Raw genomic sequence first — 22,080 nt, forward strand, 5'->3', positions numbered from 1 at the left:
ATTTTTCCAAGAGTAAGTTTGTGTGGAATTTTTATGCATACCATGTTGGTTTCACATATTTGCGGTTCGCGTTTTGAATTTGTTTTAACAGTATGGTAACTTTAAAGATAAAGAGTATTTGTTTACATAAACAGCTTATAAGTGGCCACTGCTGACTAAAGACCTCTTCTCACACAGAAGGTTTGAGCATTAATCACCACGCTTGCTCAATGCGGGTTGGTGATTTCAAACTTATAATTAGAAATTTCCATTAATTAAAGCCCAGGTTTCCTCATCACGTTTTCCTTTACCGTTTATGAGTAGTGTCTAAGTAATCTTAGAAAGTACATATAACTTGGAAATAGTAACATTGGTACTTGCCGTTGGTAGGTTTTGAAGTGAGTAATTGTTTAGAATTATTTTACAAACAAAAAACAAAAGGAGTCAAAGTCAAAATCAAAGTATTTATATTAATTAATCCATTTACACTATACAGGTACTTTAAGAACGTCAAAATAAAATTGTGCATTAGTATGACCATCAGTGAAGCTAGGTGCTGGCTTCTAAAGGTAGATTCGTCGACTCTGAATTTTGTCTGCGTTAAAATAAGACTTATCTAGCAATACTTAAAGTCTATTTCTGCTTACCTATTCAGCGAATGTCAAGCCGTAATGTAGACTTGATACAAAGCATTGATCGCTTCCAATGCGACCACTTACCAGGCGGCATCGAAAACATACTAATCGCCTGATACACAATGCGACACGTGTGCTCGAAGTAACGACAGATTTTAAACTTTATTTCAAAAGCTACAGGGATCTTTTTCGCTTAATTAAAAAAATGTGTAAAATATGTGTACATGACAATTTTATCTTTATTTTCACCCAGTCTTAAGGGTTATTTTTGCTTAACGTATAAATAGTGTGTAGGTAATCGTTTTATAAAGTAATATCATAAAATTGGTTTATATCTAAAGTTAGATGAGATATATGTTATTGCAAAGAGTATTTTTATACTGTATTTCTGACTGAAGTATGTGGTTACTGGAAATATCGATTTTTGTCTGATAACTGTATTGTTTGTATTTACCGACTTCAAAAAAAATGAGGAGATACTATGTTCGGATGTTTTTTTTTTGATAAAATGATCTTAGGGAACCGACTTTCAACCTATCAGTTATTACTTATAATAGTAATTTTATGCTATTTAGTTTTAACATTTTGTTTTAGTTTTTGGTTTTTTGAAGTCGGTTTTTTAAACGCAGTTCTTTTATTTTTATTTACGTGGAAAGGTCTTTCATTTACCGGAGACTATTGACAGACCGTATATCCGAATTTCGCTGTCAACTTCACCGTACATGAATAAAAGTTTGCGTAAAAATGAATTTGAACGATTTCATTCGTAACTGGTTCGAAATTATGAAGCTACATTTTCAATTCTTTTCTTTTATTCTATTTTTAAAACGTTGCTCCACATTGGGTATTTTCCTGTGTCATGGGTGCGTTTACAAACATGCAAGTTCACATACGTATTCTACATATATCATCATTCCCCATTGCATGTTCGTAAACGCACCCACAACATAGAAGAAAATCCTAGTGTGGGACAACTTATAAAATAGAAATTTGGGCACCACTGACAAGCGGTAAAGGAAAACATCGTAAGGAGACCAAAGAAATAAATCGTAGAATCTAAATCTAGTTAAAATTAGTCCGTCATTTATGCTGGGGCCACACTAATGGAATATGCCATTTGATTATGGCGATAATTGATGTTTGTACGAATATTTAAAGTTCATAATCGTTCATTTGTTTTTAAAATGGCAATGGCATATTCCATTAGTGTGGCCCCAGCATTAGATAACAAAAATAAAATAGAAATTAAAATAAATTTATATGTTTATCTCCAGCGCGATGCCACCACCGCATACGCTGAAGGTGGAAAACTGTTCGTCCCACTGCACGACGCCCTCCGAGCGCCAGGACAACGTGGTCTCCGTGAAGGTCGGCTTCATACACATCAACCCTGCTTCCAAGTGAGTTGCAATTTCTTTACATACATACATATCGTCACGCCTTTAATCCCCGAAGGGGTAGGCAGAGGTGCACATTATGGCACGTAATGCCACTGTATACACCCACTTTTCACAATTTATGTTGTAAGTCCCATGTAATAGGTGGTGAGCCTATTGCCATATACCGGGCACATTTCCAGACTCCGTGCTACTACTTAGAAATTTTCGAAAAGCCGAAAAAAGCCCAGTAAAACTTCGCCCGACCCGGGAATCGAACCCGAGACCCCTTGCCCGGCAGTCACACTTGCAACCACTCGGCCAACGAGGCAGTCTCTTTACAATTTTACTTAAGACTCATATTGCTATTAGGTTTAATTTACTGTGATCAGATCGGTGCCTACATTCTTTGGGTTTTTTTATAGAATAAAGGGCAAACGAGCAGACGAGGCACCTGATGGTAGTTTTCTGTAAGGCCGTAGTATCATTCTCTGTTTATTCGGTTTGTTCATTGTACTTAAGCAAAGCCCTCCCATATGAAAAATACTACTATGAAGATAACTTCATAAGGTATACCGATACCGTATAGCTTATACGGCGCTCTGATTGGCCGGCTCGAATAAACCAACGAATCGACGCGCTCACGTTTCTATTACTTTAAACGTGAAGCAAACTCATACATAGTTTACAGACAACTGCATGTACATATAATAACGAAACTTTACAGACATAAGGTATATAATATAATAGACGCGTTTTACGTGCAGACAAACAAATAAATAGACGAAATCAATAAAAAGTAATTGTCTTCCAAAGGATTTAGGAGCAACATTGGCACAACAATGTTAAGAGCGTCCCTTCCAAATAGAAAGGAGAAGATACAGGATGTAGGTAAATAATTAATTGTTTCCTAATGGCTGCCTAATGTCTCTGTCAAACCAATTCATTAAGGAATTAGGAGTATTGAGAATGTTGTATGTTTACTATACATATTATAGGCTCTACACACCTTACGCTAAAATAGCAGTTTTAACTGTACAGTCTAACTATGACCAGCAGTTTTCTGCTTGTTAACTGTACTGGACTGCACTGATGAATCATTACGATGTAGCAGTACAGGGGCCTTAATCTACTATTACAATTGTGTCAGAATGGTCGATCATTGAGCAGTGCAAGAGGGACGGAACTATATAGGTTGTATAGCTCCGTCCCTCTTCCCAGTCCCAGTCCGACTGTATGGGTAAACCTGCACAGTTTTAACGGGCGGGGCGAGAGTTAATGTCAGACTCTTACTGACTAAAAACCACCCTGTTCCTTCTCTTGCTTTTCGAGCCGTAGCCCCGGTAACCCGCTAGGTAGTCTGCAGCTCTGATTAAGGTATTGCTTTCAAGATTTTCAAAAGTAATAAACAACATGTTTTCAAAATTATTAAACATTGAGAGTAATAACACTTAGGTATCTCATTCTGTTCGGCACACAGACATAACATACTTAGTATCTATAAAATTATTCTACTTCTCTGTTAAACCCAAGTTCCCAAACAGGTCATAAAATTTGGAACCCAGATTTGATTGCTTATTTGTAAACAGTATTTCAAGGTTGCTTAGTTTTGGAAAAGCTTGGTAGAAATGAATTTAGATTTGTGTTTATTAAAAATTACTAACTAATGTACTATGTGTAAAGCTGAAGAGCTTGTTTGTTTGTTTGAATGCGTTAAAATCCGGAACTACTGGTCCGATTTGAATAGTTATTTTTGTGTTAGATAGTGTATTTATCAAATAAGGCTATAGGCTATAAAATATCACGTTACGACAAATAGGAGCGAAAAATGGGCATCAATGACTAAGCCATGAATAAGCCTTCCGTGCTGACTTGAAACTAGTAGAGCCTTTCTCAGCAAAATATTATTTTCAATTAATCAATCAATCTAACCTATTCCTTAAAAATAAGTATTATGTCAAACTGTCGGTTTAAACATAAAGTACGTACACATAATTAACAACCGGAATGTAATCGTTGTACCAATGTTAAACGGGTCAGTTTAACAAAAGGGTACATTAACAAGGGATTAGGCGAACAAATTGTAAAGAAAAACATTCCTATTACAAATACCAGGGGTCAAGACCTGCCCAATATTATTAATTCCTTACAATTTTTCATGAAAAAATACTCAAAAAGAGAGGAATTTTACTTAAAATATTCCTTTATTTATCTTTTTTTTTTATTAAATTCCTTCTGTTTTTATTAAGCTCTGGTGTATTTTGGTCTCCGTAATATGTCCATCGAGTTAAACGAATATGAAAATTATTAAAAGAAGATTATTTTTGTCGGAATGTTTGAAGTTTTGCGAAAGAGATGGATGAACGAATATTTAATATTTATATTAATTTTCTAAATTTTATATTTTTTAATTTTTGTAAGGTATTGAATAGTGTCATTGGTTTGTACCGTTCTATTCAAATAAATAAATAAATTAATTAATTCGTAAGGAGTTCTTTATTTCTTACTTATGACTCAACGGGGCTGGCATATTCAATGAAAGGCCACTAAAAGAAAGGATTAAAAAATAAAATAGGAGTTCTTATTTTAAAACCGTTAAAGTTTCTTACTTTTTTAGTTTGCCAGGCTTACGGGATCTGCCTGCAGAGGTTGTGGCATGAATAGACTTATACTGTAGCTATACCATAGGGCAGGAGTATATAATTATGTACTGGTTTTTAGTCGTGAGACACAATTACAGTATAAGAATTCTAAACTGATCCCTAAACACAACTGTCTGTCTGTCTGTGGTGTGTGTGGGTGTTAGTTTGCTAGGCTTACGGGATGTGTCTGCAGAGGTTGTGGCATGAATAGACTTACACCCGTATTCACAAACGATACTATGCGGTCTCTTAGTGCGCGCGAGCGCACAGGGCCCCTAAATCTAATTCATAAACAATACTTGAGTGACAGCTGGTACTATGCGTCCTTCAAAATGAACGCACAGCTAAAGTAGCCTGCCAGCTGTTTTAAGCAACGCATAGCCATTGTCAATGGCAATAGATGTCACAAGGTTTATTTCTTGTTAGAGAAACATAAGTATTTTTCAGTGAATATAAAACCAACACAAATATTAACAAAATTGTCAGGCCTTGATCCGGAGCTGCGGACTACCTAGCGGGTTTACCGGGCTGCGGCTCGAAAAGTATGAGTGGAAACGGGGTGATGTTTAGTCAGTAAGAGCAGATTCTTAGACACTTAGACGAGAGTCTTGCTTCGCCTAAGGCGGGACAAGTCATTGGACGATTTATCCTTTGTAAAAAAAACTGCTGCTGCTACAGACTGTAATTTGGACGGTAACGAGATATTTTAATTAATGTCTGTTTAAAAACGTGCTAGGTCATTAGGGCGTTTTGCCAGAAAATTTTCCGCAACATACTGACCTTTGAAACAACTTTTGACATAAATATTGAAAAAAAGTTTGACCAAATGAGAGCCGTATTAAATTCCGTCTGAAGAGTTTTTGAGAATTGCTTAGTTATTTTTAACTTTAGGGTCTGTGTGTTAAAGGTTAAAATGCCACGGATTCAGTCTTAGCGTGTCAATACATCAGTATTTTTTAACAGAATATAAAAAAAAAACTTGGATGTATCACACACATCACATCTACTCACAATTCAGTTCCAAACTTACAATATTTAGAAAAAAACCTTTAGAACGTATTAAATGAATAGAAATAAAACTAAAATAATAATATAATACCGATCAGACGCAGTTTTATTTATTAAAATATTCAACCTTTTTCCGGAATCAAAAATAAATCACTGGCCGGTAACAAAATTAGTAACGTTGTTATTTTTAATGCCTGAAATATCGTTCGAATTTAGAACGTTGTATAATTTTAGTTATAGAATTTTCCCGCGGAATGTTTTGTTTTTGTTAGTAAAAAAAATAATTAATGGAGAAAGTTTTCATCAAAATGTTGTAGAAATGGAATAAAAAATGTTTTAAGTGATGAGAGTCAATTAGTGATTAAATTAATGAACTTATTTCTGTGACGAAAGCAAGACAGTATTAATTTCCATAACAAAACGATAGTTTTGTTTAGAAAATATGGGCCAATAAGGTTAGCCAGCTGTTTAGCAAACCAGGTAATTATAATTAATTAATTACTTTATAGGAATTACATTCGCTAATAATGATGTGTCATTTTCTATACATGTGTAGTGTGCAAGGCTCGGAACCGGTTTAAAAAATACCGGTTAATACCGGTTTATATCGGTTTTCCTCCGAACTTTTCTTAAGAACGTGAACATTAAAGAACTTTATTTTAACCTAAATTAACCGGTTTATTCGACGAGGGGCATGTCGGTACACGCGTTGAAATATTATTATTGAAATAAGCTGAACAGCGCGCGGCGTTTCTTTGATGTGCGTCGTATTAACCGGTTTTTATTGCTCTAAACCGGTTAATCCGAAAAAACCTTTATGAAAATACTGTTCCAAATACCGGTTTAAAAAAACCGGTTTCGCGAACGAAACCCAATGTAAAGGTTTTGCGTACAAGTACATAATAACGGTTTGAAAATTTAACCGGTATCCGAGCCTTGGTAGTGTGTAGTAGTGCAAGGTGAACATAACTAACTTAAAAACTTTTTTTTTTCCCAAAACGGGTACGTAGGCAGAGGTCTTTTATAGAATAGGCCGGTAAACGAGCAGATTGACCGCCCGGCAATCGGCGCTACGTTTTTATAATATCTGTGGCGATGTGCCCCAAAACACTAGAGGCTTTACAAGTGCGTTGCCGGCCTTTTGGGGGTTAGGAATTGGAGGATTGGCAGGGACTGAGGGTATTTGGGTACATAATACCTATTATATTAAATGTAAATCTTAGTTTTCGTCAGTTATGATTGTGCTTCAAGTAATAGGAGGTGCGTCAGCTACCTAACATACTGGGATGAATGAAATTAATGATGTATATATTTATAATAGTACAATTATTGTGTGTGTGTGACACATAACGTGTTTTCCTCAAATCCTTAATGTACTGAGTACCTGCGTAATTAAATTAACCGCAAATGGTTTATTTTAATTTAAACTTTAATTTATGTTTCAATGAAATCAATTATTTATCTAGGCTATAGTATAGGTAAATCACTGCGTAGTAAGTAACAAATAATGAATACTATGTTCTAAATTCAGGTAATTTACAAAATCATAATGTGATTCCTAGTTATACCTTTGCGATTCCTTTGGTGACGTACCTAATTTCACCTCAACACAGTATTTACCTGAGAGTTTTTTGAGTGGAGAGAATCAAACGGCTCCTCTGGCTTTACCCAAGGCTAACTCTTACTGACTAAAAAGCACGCTGTTCCAACTCCTGCTCCGATCTGTGCCGGGGTTACTTACTGAGCTTTTCCCGTAACCTGCGCCGGACATTGGCCCTAGAAGGCCCCATCTGCGCAGCACCTCCAAAAGCCATAAGACCGCCTAAGGCTCTACGAAGTTCCCGCAGCGCTTTTATTTTTGCAGGTAAAAAATCATCCACTAACTTCTACCGTCTAGGATTAGGCGAGAAGGAGAGTCAGACTCCTACTGACTAAAAACCACCCTGTTCCTACTCCTGCTTTTCGAGCTGGAACCTCGGTAACAAGCTAGTCCGCAGTTCTGGGTTGGGCAACAGCCCTACTGGGCTCCGTCTATGGTGGTATGATTGCTCTTTAAGGCGCGCGTGGAACGTGATGCGCCATAGTACGCACGGGTCTGACTTTGGTCGGCTCAGTGTGTGGGGTAGAGACATAGAACAGAATAGGGTTTTAAATTTCATAATGTCCATGTGTACATCTCCACATAGTCATCGCCAAAAACCTTTTCAAAGTATGTACCTACATAAACATTAAGCACGTCATAATAAATTAATAATTAGTGAATACCTATGTAATGATTAAGTAGTAACCACCATGCACCATAAGGTGATTGACCTATTTTGAGGTTACTTACACATAGGTACTTAAACTTCTTGAAATAGTTACAAGGATATACCTATCCTTATTAACTGCAATTACTTAATTTGTGTCGAACTAGGAAAGGTTTGAATGGTGATATGTAGTAGTCATGTATGAATTACTTGAAATTATCGATGTGTCAGTAATGAATAGAACCACTATGTTTAGGTACCCCTAAGGAATACGATTAAATTGAAACCGCAACACCATTCATATTGTTTTGTGTGTTACAAGTTCCGAGATATTTGATAACCGAACGTTATTATCATTATTAGTTTAATTCCAGTTTATTTATTTTTTAGACAGGCTCAAATTAACTTATCTCATTAACTCATTGATTCCATTGAAGTAGATCTCAGCCCCTATACAAGATTTCATCATTTAACGCGGTTCATGGCAGTTTCTCGTAGATTACTAGCTTGTATTTCCTTTGAATTTGGCCTTTTGTTCAGTCCACCGGTTGTTTCCGCTATTTGGTTTTGATTAAATTGTAAATACTTATTTTTATTTAAGAAATCTAACTTCCTAAACTACGTGCAATAACTACATAACATTATGGAAATAGAAATTAACTCGAAAGCATATCCTTTGTACTACGATAGTTTCTGAACAAAGAGCAGATATCAAATTATTCATAGTTCGCGAGAAAGTTGTAACTAAGTTTATTGAGTATTATTATTACCTCCTTTGTGTAGTCGTAATATAAGTGTGTATGTCAGGTATTGTTATCTTAGTTATCTATCTACACTGTAGGTTTTTGTTCTAGAATTGGAAAAAGGAATGGAATTTTCTGGATTGTTTATTTCTAATGTAGGTACTTTTACTAATTTGTTTTTTTGTTGAGATATCTTGGTCTAGTTTTGACTTTTTTTAAGGGGTGAAAATCATCTAAATACTTTTCACGCCTTGGGCGAAGCGAGGCGAGTGTCAGACTCTTACTGACTAAAAACCACCCCGTTCCTACTTCTGCCCTTCGAGCCGGAGCCCCGGTAAACCCGCTAGGTAGTCCGCAGCTCTGGATCAGGCAGGTCTAGTTTTGAATATGATCCGGGTCGATGATCATTCTTGGTTATCTGCAGTATTATTCTGGACAGTACATTCTGGACCTGTTTTCTAAGGAACATTGTTTCACATTGCCGATTTTCCGAATCTGGTACCAATAGAAAGATTTTGTAAGAAAACGTTCTCTTACAGACGGGGTCGGAGAATATTCCTGCTGCAGATGTTGATAGTGTGCTTCGTGCCGCACGTGGCCCTGGTCATCCAGAACTGCTCCAACATGGCCCAGCTCTCACAGACTTTAGACTCCTCACTTTATCTGGATACTGAGGTAAATAACACTCTTATAACAATGGTAATAAGGTTTAAAAGTTATTGAGATAAATAACTAACTACTAATTATTGTATGACAGTATGTTATGGTCTAATCTCATCTCTCTCTCTATCTCTCTCTCTCTCTGACAACAGCAATGATCACAAAAATCCATACAACTTTAAATAGTTAATTGCTGTCAATATTACTATACCTACCTCATTTAAATTGTTTTTCTACACTTTGCGAGCCTTGGTTTTTACTTACTGCACTGTTTATCATGTGTCGAAAAAACCCCGTGAAGAGCGAAAAACCCAAACATGTCGGTTTAAGTGCCAACTAAGTCTACGATTTCGACCGCATGTACCTAATGTATATTAAAAGTACCTACAAAACATAATTAAACACCAACTTTGTTATTAATCAGTAACCAGGAATAAGCCCGTATGGTACTGGTATCGACCCGGAGCTGCGGACTGCCTAGTGGGTTACCGGGGCTCCGAATCGAAAAGCAGGAGTAGGAACGGGGTGGTTTTTAGTCAGTAAGAGTCTGACATTCCTCGCGTCGCCCAAAGCGGGAGAAGTAATTGGAGGATTTGCTCCCTCAAAAAAAAGTGGTACTGGTATCAAACTGTTTGACTAAGGATTCCTCTCATACTATTAATACACGTAACTATGTAATGTACGAATTCGAAATAATATACATGGCCCGTATATCCGTTTTTTTTTGCAGATGAATACATTATGTATATGCAGTCATTCTTTTTTTGCCTTGATTCATCAATCTACAGATTACATGTCAATCCAAACATGCATACAATTTATGCAGTATACGTTAGCAATGGATTATTCCCATTCATGCAACATTTAATTGTTTTTGGATCAAACTTCCTTAATACTTAATTTACAATAACAATTTACGCCTGCACTTTGTTTACTACATTTATCCTCGTTCTCTTAGTACATTAATTGTTTGAGGATACATGCCATTGGAGATCTACTGCGGTATATGCGGTCAACGTGGATATCTTAGTTTGACCATAAGGTTCTAAAGAATTTGTAAATAAAATATTCTTTAATGAATGCCAGTATCTACATACGTCACCAGACAATACCTTTGCGTTGAACTAAGAATAGCTTTAGTAGGAAGGAAGATACTTATTATTGTAAAATTAAATTTACCATTTACGTACGTAGACTTTGTTGACGCTGCGGGCTGCCTAGCGGGTTACCGGGACTTCGGTTCGAAAAGCAGGATCATGGTGGTTTTTAGTCCGTAAGAGTCTGACCTATCGCTTCGCCCAGGGCGGGAGAAGTCATTGGATGAATTTTCCCCCTCAAAAAGGCTTTGTTGACATTTATGTTTCCGATTAATTACTACTTTTTCTATGTTCAAGTTCTCTACGTTCAAGGAAATATTTACTACCTTAGGCAGTTGTCCCACCAACGGCGAGTGAACGACTAACTATCGGCTATTTTCTCGCTCAAGAAACGTACAATAGATATACTTTCCGTGTAAGCAAAAGAGATGCATATACAAATAGTTGATCGCTGACTGTTCACACTGCCGGCGAGTGCTCGCTTCACTAGTTTGTCGCTGAGCGACAAGAGCTATGAAAGATAACACTCGCTCGGCGACACTCGCCAAGCGATTAAAACTCACGCCGAGCGAGCAACCAGTGGTCATTTCTCTACAGTGCGTATCGTAGTGCGAGAATTCGCCCGCCTCACTCGCACACTCGCTTATAGCCGAGCTACACAAATATCAGAACTACACACTCGCTCGCCAGGTCTCGCTTAACTCGTTTCTAGTTCTAGCTCTACTCGTTACTCGTTCATTTTTTTTTTTTTTTTTTATGGAGCAAGCCGGCAATCGAGCAGACGTATTACCTGATGGTAAGCAATCGCCGCCGCCCATGGACACTTGAAACACCAGAGGCGTTACAAGTGCGTTGTCGGCTTTTTGGGAGTTAGGAATTAAAGGGTTGTTGTTCGGGAATCGGGGATGGGGAAGATTGGGAAGGGGGAATTGGGCCTCCGGTAACCTCACTCACACAACGAAACACAACGCAAGCGTTGTTTCACGTCGGTTTTCTGTGAGGTCGTGGTATCACTCCGGTCGAGCCGGCCCATTCGTGCCGAAGCATGGCTCTCCCACACTTAAATCATCATTCATCGTTGCCGGTGGGACAACTGCCTAAGTATTTCGCTTGTTATGACTTCTTAATTCAAAGTAGAAATATGTTATGTTATTGTCCTAAATCCTTGCGGTTTTATTCTAATACATTATAATACAATTTTAAGTATATAAGTGTTTTCATGGGAGACAAATGACGTAAACAAGGTGTTAGTCTTTTTGTTTGTAGTTGTTTTATCTATTTACAATAGGGTAGACGACTAATTTTTATTTTAATGTCCGTCTTGTAGATTATTTTAAAATATTAGATAAGTATTTTTTATTTTCTTACGGAAACAAATACTTTCGAAGATATAATATATTGATTTGAAATTAACTTCACTTCTAGACACGTTTTATACGTAGAAATGACGTATTTGCGAAACAACGTACTTCTAAACTTTGATTCGTTTTATCTAAGTATCGTTATCTTATATAACAAAATAAAAATATACGTGTCTAAAATTTTTTCATTACCTAACTGACGGACTAAATAGATTTTTAATTTTTATACAGGTAAACACAATCTTGCTAATGGGGGATCTCATCGTCAGTCTTCAGGATGAGAGACAGATCATCAGCGAGTACCTGCTCAAATCATCAGCATTGGATGTGTAAGTGATTAATCGTTACCACATATATACTGATGCATTAAAGGGTGGACTAATTTTAATCCCCAATCCGCAAATCACCAAAAAGCCGCGCTAGTAGCTTCACTTTTGTAATTTGAGTTAGAAGAAATAGTTTTTGAAAAACTTAATATACCTACGTGCATTTGATTGAACATTTTGCATTTTCCTTGAATATTGATTTCATGGGCTTTTTAATTTTAATATAAATATGGTATGGGTTTTCCCGTTTACCTATTCAATGAGAAATAATATTAATCAGCCTTTGTTCTCGATTGAATACACATCTGCTTGTCAATATTTTCAATGCTGTGGGATTTTTCATAAATTCTACGTTTGTTAGGCAGGTATGTGTTGAATACCAGGTTTTCACGATTGTAACTTCGAGGTTTTTAAACCAAAACTATAAAGATTCATTATCACTAGTCAATTTCGGGCTAGAGATCTCAAGCCTAATCTTGTAGTAAAGTTACGTGTAGTTTCGAGTGTGCAGTTTATGAGTTAGTCACCACAAAAGGTGTGTCTTGATTTTAGGATATTAGGTATGGGGACAATTAGATTAGGGGGATAATTGAGCCTCAGATAACCTCACTGATTACGAAACACAACGTAATCGTAGTTTTACGTCGGTTTTCTGTGAGGCCGTGGTCCGTGCCTCCGGTCGAGCCGACCCATTCGTGCCGAAGCATGACACTCCAACACCTAAGCCATGCCGAGGACATACCCAGTATCTATATACATAGTAATATAATCTTACATAATATATCTATGTTTATGTATAATGAATATTTTATGACAATTATTTTCCTGCTCTGGAAAACTGACAATAATTAAGTATTTGGTTACCCAACGAAAATAATAATTTATGTATCGTATATTTTACCTACATAAGTATATCTATTCATGGGTCGCCGTGACAACGTCCCAAATCTTTTATATTTTTTCTGAGAATTTCTCGGTATTTGTTTACAAAATATCATCTTTAGCATGTATTTTGTATTTGTGGAAAAATCGATAGCCAATTCTCTTGAGTCTTTTTCACAGTCAAAAGAAAGTCACATAAAATATTATAAAATGTAACGATGAGAGTGAGACCGAGACAAGCCCCTCGTTCAGTAGTCGCACTTAGGACTTCTCGTAATTTGAACTCAATATATTATTTTATATGACTGGTTTTCCTTTGCTTTCAGAAGCGCTCTCCAAGAAGCGTTTACGACGTTTGCTGATCAGCTCACCAGTGTTCCTGACATTCAGGACCATTTGATGACTTTATAGTAAGTCCTAGAAAAATACTCATATACATATATTATGTCGCGTCGAAAATTCAGTTTTGATTATGAATTAAAATCATTGCACGATTTCGTGCCGTCGCGTCGGCTATCGCATCATGTCCATGACTCAACTACGCCCCCTTCAGCGACCTAACCGAACTAATGACTCAAGGATATTATGTCGTTGTCATCATTACTTACAACTACAGCCGGAATCCAATAGATGGCAGTGTACGCAGGAGCAATAGCAATCCTCCTCATTTATAAAAAGATTAAGGGATTTTGCTATAATCCTCATTCTCGTTACGGGACTACACTTAGGTCCGAAATATTTAGCGACCGCTTTTGCCCATTTCTCTGTGATAAGCCGTTACAGCTTTTATTACAGAGAAAAGGTATAAAAATACAAATTGAGAATCTTCTACCTTTTTTAACTCAGTTAGAAATTAAAATCAACAACTCTGTATTGGATCCAAGTGCGAATCTAAAGTCAATACACTCTTCAGAATCGAGGTAGCGTGCTCCAATATTTTCAAATAACAGTCAGATTCGTTATTGGTCGATAGGCTACAGATACTAGTCGTTAATATTCATGTTGTGCGGTATTAGTATTGATTGCGTTCACCATAACGACCTTATAGGTACAGGTATGGTCATCAGGTCCCCTTAATTCCAAGAATACCAAGAAATAAATACGCATTGGTATGACTAATGTGATTTTACCTGTTTATTAATTAAGGGATATTTTTCTCTACTAGCTTCTAATAGCGGTTTCGCTGACGTTCCTGTGGTATAAAATTAAACTCACGTGTTACCTTAAGCTATCTGTCTGATCCAAATTCCATCCCGATCTCTTTAGCCGTTTTGACATGATTGAGTAACATGCATACACACCAAAAGCTTTCGAATCTATATCTATATAACTATGTATATAAAAATCAATTGCTGTTCGTTAGTCTCGCTAAAACTCGAGAACGGCTAAACCGATTTGGTAAATTTTGGTCTTGAATTATTTGTGGAAGTCCAGGGAAGGTTTGAAAGGTGAGAAAAAATGTTTGAGGCAGTACGAAGTTTGCCGGGCAACTAGTTTATAATATTAATAAGCTACTAAGTATACTTATAAATCTTTCTTATAATCAAAATTCTCCATTTTCGGATTACCGAAGCAGTACTGATAGTTCCAATCCATCCAAAGGTTTTTAGGAAGCGATCGCAAAATGAGATATGTATTAAGACAGTCCACCGCATCTTCCTTTTACGCATAAACCTTTTAGGTGCACTAAAAACCATTACCCATGTTCACCCATTCCTTCCCCTATAAAATTGCGATAATTAAAGAGGTTAATAAAATGCATTGTAATCTTTTCATGCAGCCATTTTAGGGAAGATCTTTTAAATATCAAGTAAGTATCTCTTAATTAATAACTTTAATATATATTATAAGAACCTGTTGACCTTGTCACTCAGACCTCGATCCGGTCTTGAGTCATTGTACCGTTATTTAGTGCAGTGACTGGGTGAATGACTGCTTTGCTACCTACTGTAAACTTGAAACTATAGTCGGGCCATTACAAAAGTGCGAACTGTCATGTCAAAAAATAATGTGACAATCCGGCACAACTGGCATAAGTGTGACCGAGAGATTTGATAAAAATGACTTTAATGGCCCAATTTTATTATAGTCTTGATTTATATGAAATCTACAGGTGATTATTTTTGTGCATGTGATTAAAATGGTTTGTTTTTAATTGTAAAACTTTTTAAATCGTTGTTTCACTCTAGGATCTGCTCATGAGCTATGAGTGCATTCAATTCATGTGTAGTGTGTATCCTATGTGGATTACACAAAGTATTGTTTCAATGTGAAAAAAATGAAGTTTCATTACAAATAAGACTGTGTAAAGGTACCAAATTGAAAAGGGTGTTCACAAGGGTGTTTAATGATATTGAACATGAATAATACAGTCAACATGTCTGGATACTTTCATAGAGGAATTTAATATAAATCTCTGAGATCAGTATTTGATATGAAGCAGAATATAAAGCTGATTTCTATAGGGACTCTACTCAAAATGTTTTATACGCAATGCGGGCAAAGGGCGTGAACATTTAGGTGTATTATGCGAACTTTTCGCTATTACTCAGATAGTCTCTTTATTGGATTATTGGGTTTATAACAAATATTTCCTACGGACAGAATTCACCAAAAAGTTATTTAATTAAACATTATGTGGTTGTATGACATATAGAATCTGTCTTAAACGTGAAGGTTAGAATATGATGAAATGTATGAGACATAGGAAGTCACGAGAAATTGTAAAATTTTTGCATAAATATACGTTCATTCTAATACAACTAACTTGTTAGAAAAATCTAAATATGTGTTTTATTCTGTACTAAAAATGTAATGCCAAATATACTCATTTATTTGTACAAAGTTAAAACATCAGAAAATCAAACACATTTACTTATTTTCAGATTACCATTTAACTCGATAAAATAAATACAAACGGTATTTTTGCAATGATTTTGTTAATAAGCACACAACATGGATAAACAAAAGCTTATCTATTTATATTTTTCTCTCACCGGCTTTGCAAGCGTAATATTGATATGCATAGTAAAATAAAAAGCTGGTTGTGATGTCATACTTCTTTCGTTTACTTTCCAGAATCTTTGTGTTGATTATCTTTGAGTGTTAAAAAAATGTAACAATTTATTTTTGGCTGAGGAAAATTCTTAATAAACGTAATATTGCTGATCGTGTATGTAGTACAATATGTATAATTGTATACATATTATGCGTGATGTAATCTTAAGCATGTGCTTAATAAATTCGTGAATAAATGCACTTACTTATCTTCCAAGGAAATAAAATTATTGAAAAACAATCCTAAATTATCGTACTTTTCTTTTTTTTTTGTTATTTTTTTAAAAACGTGTCCAACTCTAGGATTATCTCCTGTGTCGTGGATGCGTTTACAAACACACAAGTTCACACAAAGAGTTTTGACGCTCTGTAACTATTTTTTTTTTACTGAAATGTTATTTTATAGTTTTAATGTCACTAATGAAGATGATTAAAGAGGGCAATTATTTTTCATTCCCCTTTTCTATATTTCAGGAATCTGAAAGCGGAGGCTTTCAAAAGGACGAGAGTGTACGAAGAAATTAATACACTATTACTTCTAAACGTTGCGAGGAATGTGAAAAGTACTACATCGTCCTTATGGAGGTGAGGATAAGGACTATGTTGCTTTGAATTTTATAGGGGTTTTCGTAATTTCCTGTGTGAATGTTGACTATTTGTGGGAAGGTAGAGGTAAATCCACTTTAACGGATATATGGCAAGTCATTAGTATCAACTTTATTGTATAGCTTGTGTCCAAATACTGGCTATAATTTTAGAGTTTCAGTAAAATAAACCTTTATTTTATAGTATACCTGAAAACATTAAAACCCTAATATTAAGCAAATCCAAAAGTGTCTTAAAGTATGGTTACGGAAAAAAAATCTATTCGGTAAATGACATATTTAAGTTTGGGTTGAGGTTTATTGGAAGGAGTTGAAGCCATTAATTTACTTAAAATGAAGGAGTAATAACATGCTCTATGTAGCTATGCGATTGAACAGTTTAAAACAAGCAACCACGTGTTGTTTTCATGTAAACTTTGCTTTTAAAAACTATCTAGACTTAGTACAAAGTCTAATGTTTGTGAGAATGGAATTTAAAACAGTGTGTAGTACACCCCCCCTATCTCTCTCTCTCACTCACGCACACACACACAAACAGAGTTTCAAGTCATATCATTAGTAGTGATTATTAAGATGACTTATAAGTTTTAATAGAATTAATTATGATGGATAGAATAGGAGCAACAGCTACTATCGAACCATGAATCTCTGGTAGGGCCTTAATTAGGAAGTATAGGCGAACGTTATTTTTTTAATTCATGGGTCTTGAATGGTACTTTGTAACATTTAATTACCACGAGAGCAATAGGTATGCAGTCTTCCTATATCGAACTCTTCGGGGAATCAAAATTGTAAACAAACCTTACTAGATAAACGTTTGCGTAGAATATTGAAAACAGAAAAACCCCAATTAGAATGTTATTACAAAACTAAACCGTATACCAATTGCCATTAAAATTAGATTTCCCTGTAAATATTTTTGTTTGTGCCATGTTATTTCACATAACAAAAGATTTCTCGTAAATTTTACGTATGTACGACCTATGAACTACGTATTATGTCGTTTAGTGCCGTTTACTGAGTAGAGGTACAAAGGTTTTTATGGGTTTTTATGGGTGTTAACTTGGTTTCATACATATTTTTTTGGTTTTCAATTACCTATATTATGTGTTGACATTGACAATTACAATAGCTTAGCAAGATTTATTATCGCCTCGAACTTAAGCTGCAAAATAATTTATGCTTTATTTATGTGTAAGCTAAACTTCAAAATTTGATTGAATAATATTATAAGTTTTATGGTACCGTACATACTAATTTAGTTTTATGGTACATATTAATTTATGGTACATACTAATTATAAAATAGTTAGTAATTTGATTAATTGATTAAATATAATAATTAATAAATAAATAATGTTAAACTGTGCCCGTCACATATTTTTCGTTTAGGTGTGTCACAGTATTATATTAATAAAAGGTAAAAGCTAGGCTAAAAGAGCATATCAAAGAAACACACAATTTGCGCCTTTAGCTACAGTAATTTGTTAGCAATATTTTAACATTTGATTGGTCATGTATTTCTCACGTGGGGACTCTTCAGTTGTTGTGGGTATCCATATCTATAGGCGGAGCCGATTGCTTACCATCAGGTAATCCGTTTTGTTTTTATATTTGATCTGTCGTCGTTTGGCCATTATCTCGCCTGGTCTGCTCATAAACAACCTATTCACTCGGGCCTTGTAGACACCCATGAAACACGCTCCGGCAAAGCCCGACGTTGGGTGATTCATTGTTGTGTAGAGAAAAAAGAAAACAAGTGCTTAGTGTTAACCTACTTATTGTCGAATAACATGGCGCAATTGGTGTAAACAAAAATATTTACCTGGAAATGCAGGTTTAAACAGAAATCAATCATCTATGACTAAAAGTTAAAACCCACCACGCACACCTCAAAAAGCTATCAGACCACAACAGCTATCACAACAGACGGGGCTCACTAGAATCGACGCTCGGTCGGGGTTGCGGATTATGCGCAAAAAATTATCACGGCACGGCTCGGAGCAGGAGTTGAAACGGAGTAGTTTTAGTGAGAACCTGACACGCCCTCTTGCCTCATCCAGGGAGCATCCAGGAGTAATTACATGGGTTTTTTCCCTTAAAAAATAGCAACAACCTTACATTTGGTCGTCATATGCACTATATTCAATATATGCGTGACCGATGAGTTCCAGAAGTATTTAATTGAGTTCTAAGAAAGTAGATATTATTATATTAGTTGTAAAGTTTATATTCATTTAAATGTAGGCAGGCACACGTGATGTTATTATTATAATAGTCTTACTAATATTATAAATGCGAATGTTTGTGATGTGTGTCATACTCAACTCACGACAAAATGGCTGAAGTGATCGGGATGAAATTTTGAATAGGGATAGATTATGATCTGGAATAAAACATAGGAGACTGTTTATCCCATAGAACCATGGGCGAAACCGCTGGCAGAAGCTAGTGAGTAGGTAATAAGAAAGATTATCATTAGTTTGTTATTTATTACAAGATGCGCCCGATCCAGTTCTCGAAAACGGCCATATCAACTGGGATCGATCTATCATCACTGACAGGACTATTGTAGCCAACAAACCTGATATATTAAGACGACAAGTCATTATGAGTCAATAACACAGTAAGATTTGTTGGTTTATCCGTGTAGGTTAATTTATTATTGCACAATTTCTTTAAATGTCCATATTAATATTAATCATAGGTGGACTTCAACCCTAATACATGTTATTTTGTTTTTATTTTTATAAGTAATGTTTAAAAATATAATTTTAGAGTGTTTTAAATAAATATATGGAATAATTAACAAAAATATTACATTTCTGACTACAAAATCAAATAAAGGAGATGGCTCAACAGAAAGAACTTAATTAGTTTACACCGTCATTTGAAAAAACTGCTATAAAAATATTAAGCGGTCTTATGAATTTGTCCGTATGAGTATATTTTATGGACCGAGATGAATAACTAATCACAATCCAAAATTTCTCGACTCCAAAGAAATCCCATACAATTAATATCTAAAGTCAATCTTTATCGATATATTGTGATTGAGATTTTTTATGAATATCAGCCATTACTGAATAATTTTAAAGAAGATTGACTAAAAAATAACGCTTTATGTCATTGGTGAATCTCATTAAGAATTCACAAGAACCACTAGTCTAAGTAAACTAGTAACATTTTCAAACAATATTCTTTTCAGACAGTTATCAGCATGCGCCGACCTTTTAAGATCCAGAGAGGAGTTGTCCTTAGCTCTGACGTCACATTCCTACTACATACACATAGAAGAACTGGATCCTATAGCCATAAGTAACATACAAACACATTTGGACTCTGGGAGAGACAGTTTAAGGTCCACAATACAATATTTGGAGACAGAAAAAAATGTTAAACAAGTCGATGAGCTGAATGAAGTTTTGATATTGTAAGTATCGTATTATACATTTTATAATTATTATTTTATTATATAACTATATTATATACAATTATTATACCACGTGTATTATCTTTTATAAATATTTTTATGTCATTATTATTTCCATTAATGCAGCACAGAATGTGATCCAATTAAAAAACAGACTTGACAGACATATAAAATTGAAGTGAATCATAATAGACTAATACGATGCAGGCACATATCAGTTGTATTAATTACCTGCCTGAATAATATATAATGATAATAATTTAATATCACTCACTGTAAGGTTAGCGGTGATATAGGCTTAATATCATAATTTCTAAAAAAAAATTTACGATTTGCCGATACAAGGAAAAATCTAAAACAGTTTTATACACAATCGAATTCAATAATGTGTTTACGTAGGCACAACTTTTTATTTTCCTAATACATTGGACTTTAAAACAGAAAATTCCAATTATATTTTCTTTTACCAATTCGAATCTTGAATTGAAAATCTTGAGAGTACTAGAACATTCTGCATATGGTTTGAATATATTCAAAGACGGTAAGATAAGAGCCAATTTGTTGCTCGAATACTCTTTGTGCACATCTAACGGGTCTTGTATTGGAATCGGAAATAGTTTGTAATACACAATTGTGTTATAAACAGAGAAAGCTAAGACTAGCTTATTTGGTTTCTAGCTTCTGACTATAAGATATAAATAAGTATCATACAATTTTTGACCTGCACTATAAATTATTCTTATGTTTTTACTAGCTACTTTCGCGCGATTTTACCCGCTCTGCTCGTCTCCTATTGGTTATAGCTTGATGTTTTATAGCCTATAATGGCCTTCCTCGATAAATATACTATCCAACACAAAAATAATTATTCAATTCAGACCAGTAGTTTCTGAGATTAGCGCGTGCAAACAAACTCTTCAGCTTTATAATATTAGTATAGATATAAATAAAAACATAAGAATAATTTAAAATAATGAGATTAATTTATATTAAAACTCTATTCTGTACTCATTACTTTCTCCAATTGAATGACATGACTGGGTCATTATAAAAGTAAACACTATGCGATGAATTTTAAGAATAAGTCATCGGCAAAGTTGGTTAATTGGACATACCGTTATTTCTAGGTATCGGCACCAATGCCAGTGCCGATGATATATGTACTAACTGCTTATACTTATACATAATACAATATGTGCAGGTTGTATACAATGTGATAGGGGTGAGACTTCTAACCCGTTAAGGCTGAGTACTACATCTAATTTTATCGACAAAAGTCGGGGGTCGAAAGGGTCAAATCCCTTCCCCCTAAAAGTTATGGCTATTTTTAATATTTTTTTTTCTTTTTTTGATATCAGAGGTTGTATGCGTCGTAGAAACAAAAAAAAACGTCAAACGGTAGCTAATAACCTTGGCTGACTAATTCATAACTTTTTTCATATGTTTGATAATGTTTTGGTGAGAAAAAAAATCATTTGTGAATTATTTTTACCGAAAAAATCACTATTTTTCAATAATTTCAATTAGGGGTTCAACCCCCCATATTATTATTTTTGTCGATAAAATTAGATGTAGTACTCAGCCTTAACGGGTTAGAAGTCTCAATTCCCTATTACATTGTATATCTTAGGCACGCCATAAAAGATTCCAATTACGATCAATTTCTTTTCTTTTTAATAAAACGTTGACTAAGATTTTCTCCAGTGTCGTGGGTGCGTTTACAAATATACAAGTTGACATACACTTAACACCCAGACCCAAAACAACAATTCGTGGATTTCGCAACACGTTGTGCGGCAGCCGGCAACCGTACAGTCTAAATGAATCTCATTTTGTTACTATGTAATAAAAAATCTAGGAATATGAATTTCTAATTCTTGTATCATCATGAAACTTGGCAATTGGATGTAACTTAGATGACTATACAATATAATAGTGCCATCGAGATGGTCATATGGTGGAATTGGATGGTGGGCTGACGGAACCTTGGACATCAACTTGCTGATAATTATATAGAGCTGTGGCTCG

General features: G+C 35.1%; 1 protein-coding gene across 4 annotated transcripts in view; it reads left to right on the forward strand.

The window, feature by feature from the left end:
* Nucleotides 1-22,080, forward strand: part of LOC118269309 (uncharacterized) — a 79,517-nt gene that overhangs the window by 29,675 nt on the left and 27,762 nt on the right. Inside the window, exons 2-8 of one of the 4 annotated variants that reach the window (XM_035584353.2) lie at nt 1,889-2,014; nt 9,172-9,307; nt 11,982-12,079; nt 13,285-13,368; nt 14,739-14,768; nt 16,490-16,600; nt 19,828-20,052. In XM_035584353.2, coding sequence (XP_035440246.2) covers nt 1,889-2,014; nt 9,172-9,307; nt 11,982-12,079; nt 13,285-13,368; nt 14,739-14,768; nt 16,490-16,600; nt 19,828-20,052 — 810 coding nt within the window. Of the gene's footprint in view, nt 1-1,888; nt 2,015-5,930; nt 6,121-9,171; nt 9,308-11,981; nt 12,080-13,284; nt 13,369-14,738; nt 14,769-16,489; nt 16,601-19,827; nt 20,053-22,080 lie in introns of those variants that run through there. The other 3 variants (XM_035584354.2, XM_035584355.2, XM_050700469.1) reach the window with 3 other exon arrangements.

Source organism: Spodoptera frugiperda, chromosome 2, assembly GCF_023101765.2.
Source record: "Spodoptera frugiperda isolate SF20-4 chromosome 2, AGI-APGP_CSIRO_Sfru_2.0, whole genome shotgun sequence".
Taxonomy (NCBI): Eukaryota; Metazoa; Arthropoda; class Insecta; order Lepidoptera; family Noctuidae; genus Spodoptera; species Spodoptera frugiperda.